The sequence below is a fragment of the Rana temporaria genome, chromosome 2, assembly GCF_905171775.1.
Source record: "Rana temporaria chromosome 2, aRanTem1.1, whole genome shotgun sequence".
Lineage (NCBI taxonomy): Eukaryota > Metazoa > Chordata > Amphibia > Anura > Ranidae > Rana > Rana temporaria.
Window position 1 is genome coordinate 260,256,369 of NC_053490.1, and position 16,240 is coordinate 260,272,608.

Here is a 16,240-nt window from a genome sequence, read left to right on the forward strand (position 1 = left end):
TTTTTTTTTTTTTTTTGGGTCAGTGGTGGCGGAAGCAGTCGTGATTGACTTTGGATCTACAGCGCTCGCTCATCTCCTCTGCCGCTACGTTTTTATTTTGCCGACAATATGTTTATTTTTTTCTTTACATTTGGCTGTCAGTGGGGAATCCCACTGACAGCGAATGAGTCATCCATTGTTATGAGAATTGCCAGCCAGCTTTCCCGCCCGCTCCTTGGCGACCAGCTAATCACTGGTTGTTAAGGACTACTTCCTCTGTTTAAGCAAAATGCTGTTGCTTCAGAATGTGCTGGCAGAGGGTTTTTTTTTTTTTTCCTGCCCCTAAACTCTCCTCCTGCCAAAAACTGCTGATAAAGGCCTATGTGTGCATGAACACATAGGATAAAATGCAGGGGAGTTTAGAGGCAGTTAAAAAAAAAAAAAAAATGTCTGATGCCCAAAATGGCAGCTGTAACAATTCCCAGTGTGCAATGAGGCCTAAAGTGGTTGGCAATTGGTAAATGTTTCTCAGTGTGGCTCCCACTGTTTTATAGTGTTTTACAGAATGTTGAATTGTATTAAGGTGATCAGGATTTTCAGGAAAGCATTCATTAACTTGACTTTAGTAGTAGCATGTTTATATGGCTTACTATCCATTTTTTTGAATATTTTTGTCCCGTGTTTCAGGTTCACGCCACTTCCATACATATCTGTGCAGTGCTGGTAGATTATGAAACCAAAACTGGCCGAGCAAACAAAGGAGTTGCCACAAACTGGCTTAAAAACAAGCAACCATGTGACAACGGCCATAAATCAACAGTACCCATGTATGTCCGCAAGTCACAATTCAGACTGCCTTTTAAACCTAGTACACCTGTCATCATGATTGGGCCTGGAACTGGCATTGCTCCATTTGTCGGATTTATACAGGAAAGAGAATGGTTAAAGCAGCAAGGTAGGTTGATTGACAACTACAAAGGCAATGGGGGGGGCTTTAGTGTTAATATTGTGTACTGCTTTTCCTTTTTTAGTTCTAAATTGCATGCAAACCCTGATCATGAACTTCACTTATTTGTATTCTTTTGGTTTATTAAACTATTTAAAGTGTTTTGTTATATCTGTTTAATAGGTGCAAAAAAGAGGGAGAGAGGTTCTATGCGCACATCCTGTGTTTTCTTAAAGTGGTTCTAAAGGCTCAATTTTTTTTATCTTTAAAACAATAAACATGTTTTACTTACCTGCTCTGTGCAGTGGTGTCCCCTGCTGGCGCGTCTGGCTTCTACCTACCCTCCCTGCCAAGTGCTTGCTATGGGGGCACTTTTACTTGCTTTCTCCCATAAGACACACAAAGCAGGGTTTGGCCCTGCCCCCTGCTCCCTCCTCACTGGCTGTGATTGCCAAAGGCTTCTGCCGTGTCTGATACAATGAGGCTAGAGAGTCTCTACTCACGCACATCGCTGGAACGAGATCGGGCTCAGGTAAGCATTAAGGGTGGCTGAGGGGAGCTGCACACAGAAGGTTTTTACCTTAATACAGAGCAGTGGCGGCCTGTCCATAGGGGGGGGGGGGGGGGGCTGCGGCCTCTGGCCCCCTGATCTACATACTGGGACGCCGGACAATGGATTCCAATGGGGGGGGGGGTGGTTTCATTGAAGCCAGAGGCTGCAATGGGCTGCAAAATAGGGTGGGCTCCTGGCGCAGAGCACTGCGCTCCGAGCCCGCCCATTTGTGTGACAATAGCGAATTAAAATTATTTTCTATTTTCACACTGATTTATTTATTTTTTGAAAAGCCCATGTCATGTGAAACGCACCCAAAAACTCCACCCGGTGCCAAAAAGTGCACACGCCTAAAGAGAGACACAAAACGTGCAACGGGTGTTTACACTTGTCCTCCACTAGGAAGGACCTTACCCTGATCCCCGGGGGCGTTAGGCTCCAGATGGGGACTGAGGTACTTCACTTGGTCCGTCTGGCCGAAACCAGATGGACCCCGTTCTTTGGAAGGTCTGCAGAAACAGACCCACCCAAGTACTAGTTGGGGCTCCCCCGAAGGGAGACCCCATTAGAGCAGGCGAACTAAGCCAGAAGGCCATGTCCACCCACTCCCAAGACGTACAGCGCAGGCCTGAGGACCCACACCCTACTAATCAGACAGTGACAAAATGTGTAAGACAACCAACAAAGAAATACAATAAAGTGACACACACGGGTACGGCACCCCTGGACTGCCACTCCAGGTGCACAATCACCACAGGCTTTTCTCTCAACCCTGATCAACAGCCTGGACAGTCACAGCCCCCTTCCCTACCAGGAAGGAACGAGAGCTCTGGAAGCTCAGGGAGAGAGCCAAGGCGTGAAAGCTCCCCCCCGTCGCCTCTTTCGCTCCCTACCTAATTATATTCAGGAGGTACTAGCCAAAATCCTAACCCCCCCTTAACAGTAGGGTGGGGTCAACGTTCCCTCCCGAAAAACTGGCAAGGCTAGGAACTGCATCAAATCCAGACCAGAAGGCCAGGGACCCGGCCCTCCGCCAAGACCCAATGGTTCTCCGTCCCCATCAGAAGGTTTTGCATCTGCCACCGCCATCCCTTGCCACCTCGCCCTGTACTGGGGACGGTTAGCATAGCGCCACCTCCTGGCAACTGATAAGAACGGATACGACACTTGATCTTAGCCAAAAGGGCGAGAAGCTATTTTCACACTAATTCTCCTCCTGGTCAATCATGAAGCGTGTCTGAAAGGAGAAGCTACGCTGGCCACCAGAAGGAGGAGGGAGGAGACCCGTCAATGGTCAATGGAGGAGACACGAGGAGATCTAGAAGACGGTCACCTGGAGGAAAGCCCGCAGTAAATGTTGCCGCCACCGGGTGACACTGACCGGCCAGGGGGGTTGCGGGTGACCTTTACAACCACATTAAAGCGGGGGTTCACCCTTAGAGGGCACTTTTCCCCCTTAGATTCCTGCTCGTTATTACTAGGGGAATCGGCTATTTATTTTAAAATATGTGCAGTACTTACCCGTTTACGAGACGCATCCTCTCCGTCGCTTCCGGGTATGGGCTTCGGGAATGGGCGTTCCTTCTTGATTGACAGGTTTCCGAGAGGCTTCCGACGGTCGCATCCATCGCGTCACGATTTTCCGAAAGAAGCCGAACGTCGGTGCGCAGGCGCAGTATAGAGCCGCACCGACGTTCGGCTTCTTTCGGCTACGAGTGACGCGACGGATGCGACCGTCGGAAGCCTCTCGGAAGGCTGTCACTCAAGAAGGAACGCCCGCTCCTGAAGACCCATACCCGGAAGCGACGGAAGAAGATGCAGCTCGAAAACGGGTAAGTACTGCTTATATTTTAATATAAATAGCCGATTCCCCTAGACCGAACGAGCAGGAAGCTAAGGGGAGATTTTTTTTTTTTTTTTTAAATGGGTGAACTCCCGCTTTAAGGAGTCAAATAAGCCCTCCTAATCCTTTGTCTTTTGAACAACAGAATGATTTGTCTCTATGTTGTGGACAGTAGAATAGGGAGTTTAGCAAAAGATGGCAGGGATGAGCTGATGCCCCCTCAATCCACAAAAATGCTTTATGTTCTCAGCCCGCAACTGGATTTAATAGCTGGGTGCATTTTGGCAGACCAACAGTTATTTTTCTGCATTGCAGGGTTTTAAAATGGAAGGAACATGGGGAAATGTGAATGTATTGCAGAGATGTTCTGCTTCTTTCCTTTTTGTTTTTGGTTTGTTTTATAACAAAGGAATATACAATTGTACAGACCCATCCTTAGGCCGGCCATACACTGTGCAAATTTATTTCCTGCAACCACAGGTTTCCCCCATCAACACAGACAGTGCTAACAGGGGAATAAGAAATCTGTCTTCTCCCAGCAAGATTTGAACTGTGTATTGCCAGCCTTATACAAGGTTTACAAAGTAAGCACTGTCATAATGTAGGTTTCACAAATACAGTATATCTGCAAGTCATTACATAAGGCATAGTTTACTGTAAATCTAGAGAGCAGGGTCTGAGTATAAGTATTCAAAGGGTGTATTCAAAGTGTTCCCCCTATGTAATAGTAGAGACTATCCAGGATCAGAATACATTTTACTTTAGATTTTGGAACATTATTAGTTCAGCCTCAGTGATCTTCTAGCATGTACAACGCAATGCAAGGATCAGCTTGTTTTAGAGTAAGCAGAAGAAAGATATGGGTGGAAAGATAAAGTAGTGAGGAAAGAATGTGTATGTCCCGCTCTATCCATTTCCCAGTATTCAGGCTAAGTGGGAGGTTTTATAGAATGCATCCATGGATCCTAGACCTTCTCAATTGTCACCCGTTTGTTTTACAGGGTGTTTACTATTTTCTAGTTAAGTATGATCTTGCATTTCATGTTGTGATATCAACTACCAAAGACTTTTAGGTGTTTGTGTTTGATAATTTTGCAGCTAGAAATATGCAGAAGATAAGTGTCTGGGAATGTGTCTGAAAGTGTCTAAGCATGTCCTCTAGGCTTGTTTAAAAAAACTTGAGTGCATTCTTGGGGATGTTGATCCTGGTACCTAAGTGGATCAGTGCATGAATTCTTGTCCAAAACTGTCTAATTTTGGCATATGTTTGTCACACAAACTATGAGCTAGATTCACGTAGCTTGGCGTATAGTTGTGCCGGCGTAGCGCATCTCATATGCGCTACGTAAGCCCGCCTAATTCAAATGTGGAAGGTAGTGGGCGTGTTGTATTCAAAGTAGCCGTAACCCCATGTAAATTTTTGCACTAATGATCCGCGGATGCTCAGTCACGTCGCATATACTCCCTAAGTTACGTCGGCTCAATGCTTTCGACGTGAACGTAACCTACGCACAGCACCATTCACGTACCAGTTACGTAAATGACGTAAAATTCGACGGCTGTTCCGACGTCCATACTTTAACATTGGCTGCGCCTCATATAGCAGGGGCAACGTTACACCGGACGTAAGCCTTACGTAAACGGCGTAGCGGGCGCAAGTACGTTCGTGAATCAGCGTATCTAGGTCATTAACATATTCTACGCGTAAATCTACGGAAGCGCCCCGAGCGGCCAGCGTAAAAAGACAGCTAAGATACGACGGCGTAGGAGACTTACGCCGCTCGTATCTTAGCAACATTTAAGCGTATCTCAGTTTGAGCATACGCTTAAATATACGACGGCGCGGATTCGGAGTTACGACGGCGTATCTACTCTATATTTTTTAATAAAAAAAAAAAAAAGACACGTAGAATTGAATGCCTATTTGCTGACATCCTCTGAAACATAGAGGAGAGGTCATAGGTCCAATTTTGGCAAGTCTAGTGGGCACCAGGTACTAACGAGGTTGCACTCCTAGCACGACTAGCCTCTACGAGTTACACATTCAATATATCTTTGTGTCCTTGTGGTCCAGTTATTCCAATTCTCGTCGATCTCCAAAATCAGGTCTGACACTTTGTTTTTTTCTTTTTTCTTCTGGCACACTTCTCTTGCATGCAACTTAAATTTTAATGTTGCTTTTAATATTTTGATGGACTGATGTCAGCCTGGCTGGCTACATACATAGATGTTTGCCCATTCAAGTAGCAACACACGAAGATCCTGATTCCTTTCATCTCTTTTCTTCTCCACTGACCCAGAGTTGTATTCACTTGTCTAACATAGGTTAAGGTCATAGTTTTGTAATAGACAAATACTTCAAGATAACATCAGTAGAAAGAATACTGCTCTGTACATACAAGGGCATTATGGAATTTTCACTGATCCATATTAATTTATGATGGGGTGTGCAGAAGATTTTTGCTTTTTAGCTACAGCTGGTAGGTAAATTGGCCCTAGTATGTGTATGAATGAATGCACTATATGCACTCTATGGACATATAAGCAGTGATGTGGCTTTTATTTCTGTATTAGAAAATAGTGTATTTGCGTTGCTAAAAAAAAAGGCATCCCAATTTTAATAGGCTGCCAATGCACTGGACACAATGTTTTTTTTCCAATGCAGTGCACCACAACGCACAGATGGTTCCCACCGGAACAATCCCAAATGAATGACAGTACCATGGCACCACACATCATGCATTGCAGTATGTTTGACCATGGGTAACTGCAATGCATTGTTAAGGCCAGCCTTAGGGCCTCTTCGCACCTGTCTGTTCTGTTGTAGTGTGTTGCTGCATGCAGACAAACCTGCTGTATTTGATGCATTAATACGCATTCATTTGGGAAAGGGCTGCCAATGCACGGTAAAAGAACAAATGTTTTATATTACTATAAAGAATAGTATTGCATGGTACAGGGAAAACTAAACCCATCTGGTGCAAGTTAAATTGCCTGACTGTACAGGAAGGATAGTAAAGTGGCTAAGTGGTTAGCACGTCTGCCTAGCACAGGGGTCTGCAACCTTTAAGACATAAAGAGCCACTTGGACCCATTTCTGAAGAAAAAAAAAACTGGGAGCCGCAAAACCATTGCGACATTTAAAACCAATATAACACTGCATATATTGTTTTTTACCTTAATGCTATATACAGGATCGTGCACTCCAACCAAAAAAAAAGAATGCAATTGAACAGCACATTACACAGCCAATAACAATGCCCCCAATGTGCCATAAAAAACTAATTGCTGCCCCAAAGTGCCAGAGAAAATGACCAATGCCCCAAAATGCCATAGAAAATTAATCAGGGCCCCAGTGTACCATAAATCATAATCAGTGCCTGATGTAAATAATAATTAATCCTCGTCATTATAAAAATAACTTGCTGGGCATGTGGAGGTGGAATCTTATCTGATCTAATTGATATTGTACAGTATTGCATTTGCTGGGCATGTGGAGGTGGAATCTTATCTGATATTGTCAATATCCGATAAGATTCCACCTCCACATGCCCAGCAAATGCAATACTGTACAATATCAATTAGATCAGATAAGATTCCACCTCCACATGCCCAGCAAATGCATAACTGTCTGTACAATATCAGATAATAAGATTCCACCTCCCACATGCCCAGCCCCCAGCCCTAGACTAGGCCGCCCCCCCCCAGTTCAGACACTTCCAAACACATGCCAGTCCTCACCTGCGCTGCTCTTACTGCTGTCTGTGTCGTCTCGTCTCTCTCTCTTCGCACTGGGGCCACGGTCGGTGCCGATGAGCTCAGCTGAGTCTTTTGATCCGGAGCAGAGCCTCCGCGGGGGAGATGGCGGCTGAGCTGAGAGCTCTCTTTGTGACAGGCGGGCGGGAGACTCCAGGCGCGTGCATGCGCCAGTGCCACCCGGGCTGCGAGCACAGACAGGCCAGCTCTGTGGCCAGTCACATGACGCGCCGTGACCGAATCACAGGCCAGCTCAGGCCTGTGGCCACAGGGCCCCCCCGCACGCCGCGTGGTAGATGTAATTGCGGTAACCCTGCCCAAGTAATGGGAACGGCATTACCGCAAGGGTAAGAGTAATCAGGTAGATTACTCGTTACCCTCAAAAGGTGCCCCGGAGCCGCGGCAAAGGTTCATATAAGCCGCGGGTTGCAGACACCTGGCCTAGCAGCACTAGGGTCATCAGTTTGAATTCCAACCCTGGTACTACCTGCCTGGAGTTTGCATGTTCTCCCTGTGTGGATTTCCTTTGTCTACTCTGGTTTCTTCCCACGCACCAAAGTCATAGGTTTATTGGCCCTAGTATGTGTATGTTTAACTGTGAATTGGGGACCTTAGATTGTAAGTGCCTTGAGGGCAGGGACTGATATGATTCTACAATATACTGTATATGTAAAATTTTGTGTAAATTGATGGTGCTATATAAGTACCTGTAATAAAGTAAATCTGTCATGAGACATAAAATGAGTGTAATTATCTCTCGTGGAAATGCCATTCCCTGACTTGCTTATTACAAACTAGCTCAATGACTTTATTGCCTGCAGCTAGAATGCCACATATGCTTAAAGCGGAAATAAACCCATCCATAAAACGGTTTCATTTCCAGCACGTGCAGGAAATGTAACACTCCCATTGGTTGTGCTCTCAACCAAACTGTCAAACCATCCAATGGCTGGTGTCATAACTGATCACATGTGCAGCATCGTGGCAGTTGTATATTAAACAGAGGCAAATATGGCAGCTTCCTTGGCTGAAAACGATAGAAGGGTTTACTTCCACTTTAAGCTGGCCATATATTTGTCAAAGTTTGACTGGCTCAGCAGGGACCAGGCGAAATGTGTTCCAACCAACAGTGGCCATATGGCCAAATGTTCGATCAGCGCCGCAGTGTGCAGCCTTTCAAAATCCAAAGAAACGGCGCAAGAGGATTCCCCCATCCACCTTGAATGTGTGGATAGGGGAATTGGGTCAGTTGGTTAACTGGGGGAGGGGAACGGACTCTTCTATAGCCAGCCTTATGTTTAATAGAAGACACCTATCTAACCAGTGCTCTGTAAGAGTTCTGTACTCACTGTTTTGCCTTTCTTCCTATGCCATGGTGTAAATGACATGTAGGAATGTAGCCAATGTGTACCATTCCTTACTGACTTCATTTTCTTATTCAGGAAAGGAGGTCGGAGAGACTGTTCTTTACTATGGCTGCCGACATGAACATGAAGACTATCTGTACAAAGAAGAACTTGCCAGATTTCACAAAGATGGTGTTCTTACTCAGCTAAATGTTGCTTTCTCTCGAGATCAGAATGAAAAGGTATGAAAACAAAAAACATTAAGATGACCTTTATGATGGGCCATATTTTTAAAGTGTGTTTTTTGAAAACGCTGTACATTCACTGAAGTCTTATTTGTTCATCATGGTTTTGAGCAGTACCAGAGTGCAATAAGTTGGTGGTGGTAGGTGGTCTCTGGTTTGCATATTACAATTGCATCTATCCCATTCTTATACTGGATTTAATTTAATAATGGCTTTTTATAGTTGTAGTTAAATGGTCTGTTATGGTATATTTCTTTATCGTACATCACGGGACACAGAACAGCCATAATAACTAACTGGGTTATATGCCACCTATAGGTGAATGGACACTGGCAAACCAAAAAGACAGTCTTGGCTCAAATTTGTTTTATCAAGTGTGTTAGGACTCAGGAGGATGTTGCATTTGGATGCAGTGTATTACAGGCAGTAATATAGATCCTGTTGTTCTAATGGTGTTTCTTTGGTCATAACGGGTTCTTCTCCCCTCAAACCAAAAAGACAGAAAGTCCTCCTCTATTTATATAAATTTAGTAACATAACCCCTCCTACACATGAAGTACCTAAGTACCTAATTTCTTTATCATACATCACGGACAAAGCAGCTATAATAACTAGCTGGGATGTTCCCAAGCAATGCTTTTGCGGGGAGAAGAACCCGTTATGACCAAAGAAACGCCATTAGAACAACAGGATCTATATTACTGCCTGTAATAAATACACTGCATCCCAAATGCAACATCCTCCTAAGTCCTAACACTCACACTGAGACCAGTTGAACTGAACCTTGCTTGAGTTTGATTGTACCCACTCCTTTTTAGTCTAGTGTGATTGTAGACCAACGGGGAAGTGCTCCCAGGCATCACTGCTGCTAACCAGTTTACAGTGATCCCTGCTTCTGTGCATTGTTCTCTGTGGAGAGTTCTGTGTTCTGACATGGTTGACACTCACACTGAAGCAAACTTTACCAGACCATCTTTTCCAAGTGGTCCCGGGCACGGTATACCTGACCAATCCCAGGCATGGTTCGGAGCACTGACATTACACAAACCAATGTACCAAGGGAGTGAACCACACCTGGGACCTGTTAAAAGTGCCAGCGTAAATACGCCCTTACTTTCCTGAGCACTGTCTATGTGAATAACACTGAGGGAACATAAAAGATATGGGAAAGGTCTAGCAAGGACTAACCTAATTAGCATTAAACAGAAGGTGTTTGTAAATTATTACAAATTACATTAGTAAACAAGTTGCAATGGCTGAAATCACCCCCAGATGACCGCATACTACAGAATGATAACTTCATGCGGCTCAGTACAAGACCTAAAGATTGCATGAAAGTGGGGCAGAGCAAACACCATAGAACTAAGACGATAATTAGAATTAATGTACTGTGAGTGTGTGTATATGTATAATTGGTGTGCATATGTCTACATATATTCCTGTTTCCGTATATAAAGTCTGTATAGTTGTATGACCATAATGAGCTTTTGCTTTTTCGGTTTGAGTCCTTATTTCTGTTTTTTGTCAGCTGTGCTTGTGTCTTACTGCAAGTGAGGTTTTCTTTTTTTCTTTTTTTTTTTTTTACTCGTGTCTAAAGGATTGATGTATAGGTCCCATATATAGTGTACTTTGGATTTGCCTTGTGGCATAAAGCTTTAATTCATGTTTTACAGATCTATGTCCAACATCTTCTTAAGAAAAACAAGGAACATGTGTGGAAGATGATTAGTGAGGAGAATGCTCATATCTATATATGTGGGTGAGTAATCTCAACTCAATGAGGAGTCCTGGCAATGTCTGAATTTGTTTAGACTTTGTACTGTTGCAGTGAATATTACGTGTGTTGGCAGAACTTTTATAAAGGAAACTGCTGCAGAGGATCCGGCAGGGAAACCTGGTTTCTTGGCTTCATCTCACTGACATATGCAGTTCTCTTGGTAGCGTCCGTAACCAGATTTACACTGTTTAATTTGAATCTCTGCAAATGAATAACTAAACAATGGGGGTAGATTTGGAACAGCATTCCGTTGTTTCACATAAAAATACTTGCACGTGTGCGTTTATGTAGTCCCTGCATAGCATTCCGACTGCACCAGTTATATTTTCTTGGGGACAACTCCCAAAAACATAAATAGAAAGTATTATGTCTGTATCACACATTATTCATGTAATTCCCAATTCACACATTATTCATGTAATTCCCAATTTTAAAGTTGGACATGTTTACTGAAAACCTTTTGTATGATCACTGAACAAAGAATATGCTACATGGTGACCATGCCAAGGCATTTTGTATAAACATTCATATGGGACGAGGGTGGTCATTGATATTAATGACATAGGCAGGACTAGTTTTCTTTCCAAGTCAATGGTATGGTTGTACACCTGTAACTGTTCTACTTACCCTAATTTGGAGACAAGTTGTAACCTTGGGTCTTGGTGTTTAGTAGCCATTTTAAAGACCTCATTCACATTGGATTTTAGTGTCGGCTGCCCAAGAATCCAGTGTATTTCTGCATATGGATTCACAGATGGATGTAGATAGTTGCATTAACTCAGTCTGTTCAGGTAACGGACAAGGTAATAGTGGCCGCAGCTGCCCTTGGGCATTTCATTTCATTTTACATGGAGGGAATACCTGTGATTGGGACAGACCACACAACCTAATGCATCCAGGGGCAATCATGTGTCCCTAACCTCAGGTAATCATGCAATACTACATGTGAACATCTATGCTGCAGCTGTTTTCAGCCTGTAATTGTTTTGTACAAGCTCAGCGACCATAACTATCTAAATGTACCTGTAAATCCAACCACAGGATTTCACTAGATTCTTGCCACAGCTGGCACTAAAATTCTGTGTGATACTTTTCAGTGTTTCGCCACTTCTTGGTGAAAGGATTGACCATGAGGACAGTAAAGACAAAAGCTTAAAAACTGGAGCTGTGTTTTTATGCAGTTACAGTGAGGGGGGAAAAAAGTATTTGATCCCCTGCGCCCCCCACAACACTTTCACCCAGTTCTCCTTTTGAATCATTCAGATGTTCATTAGCAAACTTCAGACGGGCCTGTACATGTGTTTTCTTGAGCAGGGGGACCTTGTGGGCGCTGCAGGATTTCAGTCCTTCATGGCATAGCGTGTTACTAGTTTGTTTTCTTACTGACTATGGTCCCAATCTTGCCTCATTGACAAGATTCTCCTGTGTAGTTCTGGGCTGATTCCTCACCATTCTCATGATTATTGAAACTCCATGAGGTGAGATCTTGTATGGAGCCCCAGACCGAGGGAGAGTGACAGTTATTCTGTGTTTCTATTTTGTGTTTCTTTCATTTGCGAATAACCGCACCAACTGTTGTCACCCTCTCACCAAGCTGCTTGGCGATGGTCTTGTAGCCCATTCCAGCCTTGTGTTGGTCTACATTCTTGTCCCTGACATCCTTGGACAGCTCTTTGGTCTTGGCCATGGTGGAGAGATTGGAATCTAATTGATTGCTTCTTTGGACGGGTGTCTCCTATACAGGTAACAAGCTGAGAGTAGGAGCACTCCCTTTAAGAGAGTGCTCCTAGTCTCAGCTTGTTGCCTGTATAGAAGACACCTGGGAGCCAGAAATCTTGCTGATTGATAGGGGATCAAATACTTATTTCACTCCTTAAAATGCAAATCTATTTATAACTTTTTTTTTAATGCGTTTCTGGATATTTTTGTTCTGTTTCTCACTGTTAAAATAAACCGAACATTAAGATTATAGACTGAATATTTCTCTGTAGGCAAACGTACAAAATCAGCAGGGGATCAAATACTTTTTTTCCTCACTGTACATGGAAAGCACAAATGATAAATGGGGAGTTCCTCTAGCCACCATTGACCGTTTTACATGATATTGCGTACAAGAGTCCCACAAAAGAGAAAAATGCTTGCTGTAGAACTGCAGAAAATAAAAGTCCTAATTTTTAAGCAGATGAGCACAGGATTGTTTGTATTACTTAATGACTCTTGTTGACTTTTACAGCCATTTGGGGCAACATTAACGTTTTTTTTTTTCTCTATCTGCAGTGATGCCCGTTATATGGCGCGTGATGTACAGAATACTTTCTATGACATTGTGGAGGAATTTGGCAAGATGGATCATGCTCTGGCGGTGGATTACATTAAGAAACTAATGACCAAGGGCCGCTATTCTCAAGATGTTTGGAGTTAATAGAGGCAGTCTGCCCATTCTAAAGGTGGCACTCAGCTGCTGTCGGAGATTCAACATGAGCCAGTTCATGAACAGTTTTACAGATAACGCACGTCTTTAGCACCAGTTCTGAAGAGCCACAGCTGCCTTGTTTTAGTACTGTTCTAAATGTATTGTATTCAGTTTGTTTTGAACTGTACCCGTCAACACAGCAGCTTCTATGTTTGCATACGGTTATCAGTCATTGAAGGACATTTACTCTAGTAGCATTTCCTTCCAAGGATCTGCTGTTATTCTATCCAAAACATTTTTGGCTTCTTTTTTCTTTGGGGTAATGCAATATCAGTTTATACATAGAAGAACCAGAATCATGAAACCTATCATCCTGTTCAGTAAAGTTTGGCAATTGGCATAATTCTCATTTTGCTTCAACAAATCGTGTTACCTCTTAAATATTTTTGAATTAATTTTGAACTTGCTCTTAATCATTCGATTTTCAGTGATCGTTTAAATAAAATAATACAATTTAGCCAATTTGTAATGTTGAAGGGGCAGTTTGTCTAGGCATAAAGTACTTTGGAGCTTGCTGGTTTAATGGGTTACTGTGGATTATAGGTTAGGACTAATGTGTTTTCCTTTTTATTTCTCCTTCCTTTCAAAACTTCTTACCATACAATTGTCCATGAAACAGTGTTTTTTGTTTGTGCCTTGTATGTATAGTTGGCTTTGGTTTGCATTTCATTTCCAGTCTTTGTTAATGTTTTTATGGCTTCTGTTCTTGACTTGTTTTTTTGTTCTTGCAAAATATTACTCGGCAATTATTGTAGTCCTGTGCATCAAAGCTTACTAATTGTGAAAAGAAGAAATGGATACAAGTTCCATTGATTGTAAAATGCCTGTATGTTTTTGCTTGTTTCTCAAGCAGGCCTTTATTGAATAGAGTCTGAACCTCCTACTGCTACAAAGACATGTTCAGATGTGTATTCTAGCAATGTTCTATAAATGGAAGTTTTATATTTACATATAAAAGACACCTTGGTATACCCCTCTCCTTTTCTTTTTTTTTTTTTTTTTATATCTGTCGCAAGCTCTTACTTTGCTGTGTAAGCACTTCTCACTGTTCTGTGCTCCCACAATCAGTCTTAGACTTGGTGTCTTGGAACCAAGGACACCCTGTGTTTAAATGTGCTTTGTACCCCAACACCTAGGACCTTATTTATTCCTTGATACAGCATAGTTAGGTAAATGAATTTTAATCTGCTTGTACTCTAGAATAATTTGGGCTACATGTGGTATCCAGTATGTGATTCATTGGATTTTCACATGCCTTATCGGTTATAAATGGTTTGTCTTGGGAGTAGTGTATTAGATTTTACAGCAGTTACTTAAAGAACCTGCACTGATAAGCATAGTGTACAGAACAAGCCGCTGGAATGTACTAAGATTTTAAACCCTGGAAGCTACTTGCCTTATGTAAGAAAAACACAGTAGATGACCATTCTGTACAACTGTAGGTTCTCCTATAACCACTTGGAGCACAAGCCAAGATCTTTGGTTCAGAGCTGCTGTTCATTCTGGACTGATGATCTTGGTTGTCTGTGGACAACAAAGCAAATTTGTCACACCACCTGCTTGTTTCAGGGTTACAGCATGGCTTTCTTGTCTTGCTGCAGTTCATATTGCCTGCCAATGTTCTGTACTAAAAATTTTAACATTTTCCAGCTCTGCATCTTACTCCAAATCAAATTCATTTTTTTTTATGCTTATTGGAATTTTATGAAAATATTGTTACAAATTATGATTGTAAATAATTTTAAATACACATTAACCTTTGAAATAAAGTATAAATTTTCCATTCTCTTGGAGTCCTGTTCATTTTATACAAAAATCCAATATGACCTTAACAAAAACCCGTAGGGCCAGGATCACAGGTGAGCAGTGCATTAACGCACATTGCATCACTCCTTAAAGTGCATTGCATAAAGTCAGCTTTGGAATGCATCACAGGAATGTTGCCTTAGTGCCATACATTTAATTTGGCTCCCCAGCACACAAACATGTCCATGATAAGGCACTGTATTTTGAAGTAATGCATGCATTACCACAAAATAGTTTTTATTTTTTTACATGTTGGCTATGGGCAGTTGGAGCATGGGGGCCGAGAATTGGCATGTTAAAGCATGGTCAGCAGGCAAAGTCGCAGTTGCCTGGAGGGAGGCTGCAGTAACATGGCAGTGGGCATAAATTGCCATTTAGTCTCCTGTAACGTAACATAACAGTGGTTGCACTCTGTTACACAGCAGCAGTAATTCTGTGTCCTGATACATGGCAGCATAGTGGCATTAATTTGGTGTCGTATAACAGTCACTCACAGTTCAGCTTATAAATGAAAAAATGATGTGTTATGGTAAACAATGTATAGCTAGTGGTAGTTGGTTACATTCAAGTGAGCTTGTGTTAAAGAGGAACTGTAGTCTGCCCACATAATTTGTAATAAAAAACATATTTGCCATTCTGAAGCTTCCCTCCACCCACTTTGCATATTTTATATATACTGTGATTCTGTACTTGCCAAATATGCTGCAGAAATCTCCCTCCACTGAGTCTGGCTGCAGCCATTTTAACTGTGGGCAGCTGAAGCTGCTGCCTGTTCACTTCCTGGATTTACACAGACACACACCTCCAGCTCTGCTGCTCTCATTGGCCCTCTTATGACCCATCCTGGCAAACTCTCACAAGAATGAGAGAGAGAGAGAGCTGTGCATGATGTCATAAGCCTAAGCTAATGACAAGATGCGAAAGAGTAAGTGGACTGTATAAGGTATTTACTGGCAGAAAAAAAGAAATTGCCATCCAAATTTAAAACAAAGGCAGAAGATTTAATAGATGGAAAGATGAATAAAATGACTAAAGGTCCGCTTTAAGATATTTTGTAGCTTCTCCAAGCCACTTCAGTTTGGAACCGGAGAAGCTATGAAACCTCTTTACCATTACAGCTGTGGCCAAAAGTTTTGCGAATGGAACAAATATTGAATTTTTTGTGTTTTTGGCGGCTTCAGTGTTTTATAGATCATTTTGTCAGATGTCACTATGGTATACTGAAGTATAATAACAAGCATTTCATAATTGTCTAATGCCCTTATTTGCAATGTTGACCCTTCTTTTTTTAAGACCTCTGCAATTCGCCCTGGCATGCGGTCAGTCAACTTCTGGACCACATCCCAACTGATGGCAGCCCATTCTTGCATAATCAATGCTTGGAGTTTGTCAGAATTTGTGAGTTTTATTTCTTGTTCACCCGCCTCTTAACCACTTACCCCCCGGACCATATTGCTGCCCAAAGACCAGAGTACTTTTTGCGATTCGGGACTGCGTCGCTTTAACAGACAATTGC

The 16,240-nt window shown here is 42.6% G+C and overlaps 1 protein-coding gene across 4 annotated transcripts in view; it reads left to right on the plus strand.

Moving 5' to 3' along the window:
* Window positions 1-14,704, plus strand: part of LOC120926699 (NADPH--cytochrome P450 reductase) — an 84,088-nt gene extending 69,384 nt beyond the window's left edge. For all 4 annotated transcript variants that reach the window (XM_040336850.1, XM_040336851.1, XM_040336849.1 and 1 more), the window contains 4 exons: window positions 667-934; window positions 8,520-8,665; window positions 10,342-10,427; window positions 12,723-14,704. In XM_040336850.1, coding sequence (XP_040192784.1) covers window positions 667-934; window positions 8,520-8,665; window positions 10,342-10,427; window positions 12,723-12,867 — 645 coding nt within the window. In that variant the 3' untranslated portion in view covers window positions 12,868-14,704. The remainder of the gene's footprint in view (window positions 1-666; window positions 935-8,519; window positions 8,666-10,341; window positions 10,428-12,722) is intronic.
* Window positions 14,705-16,240: the final 1,536 nt, after the last annotated feature.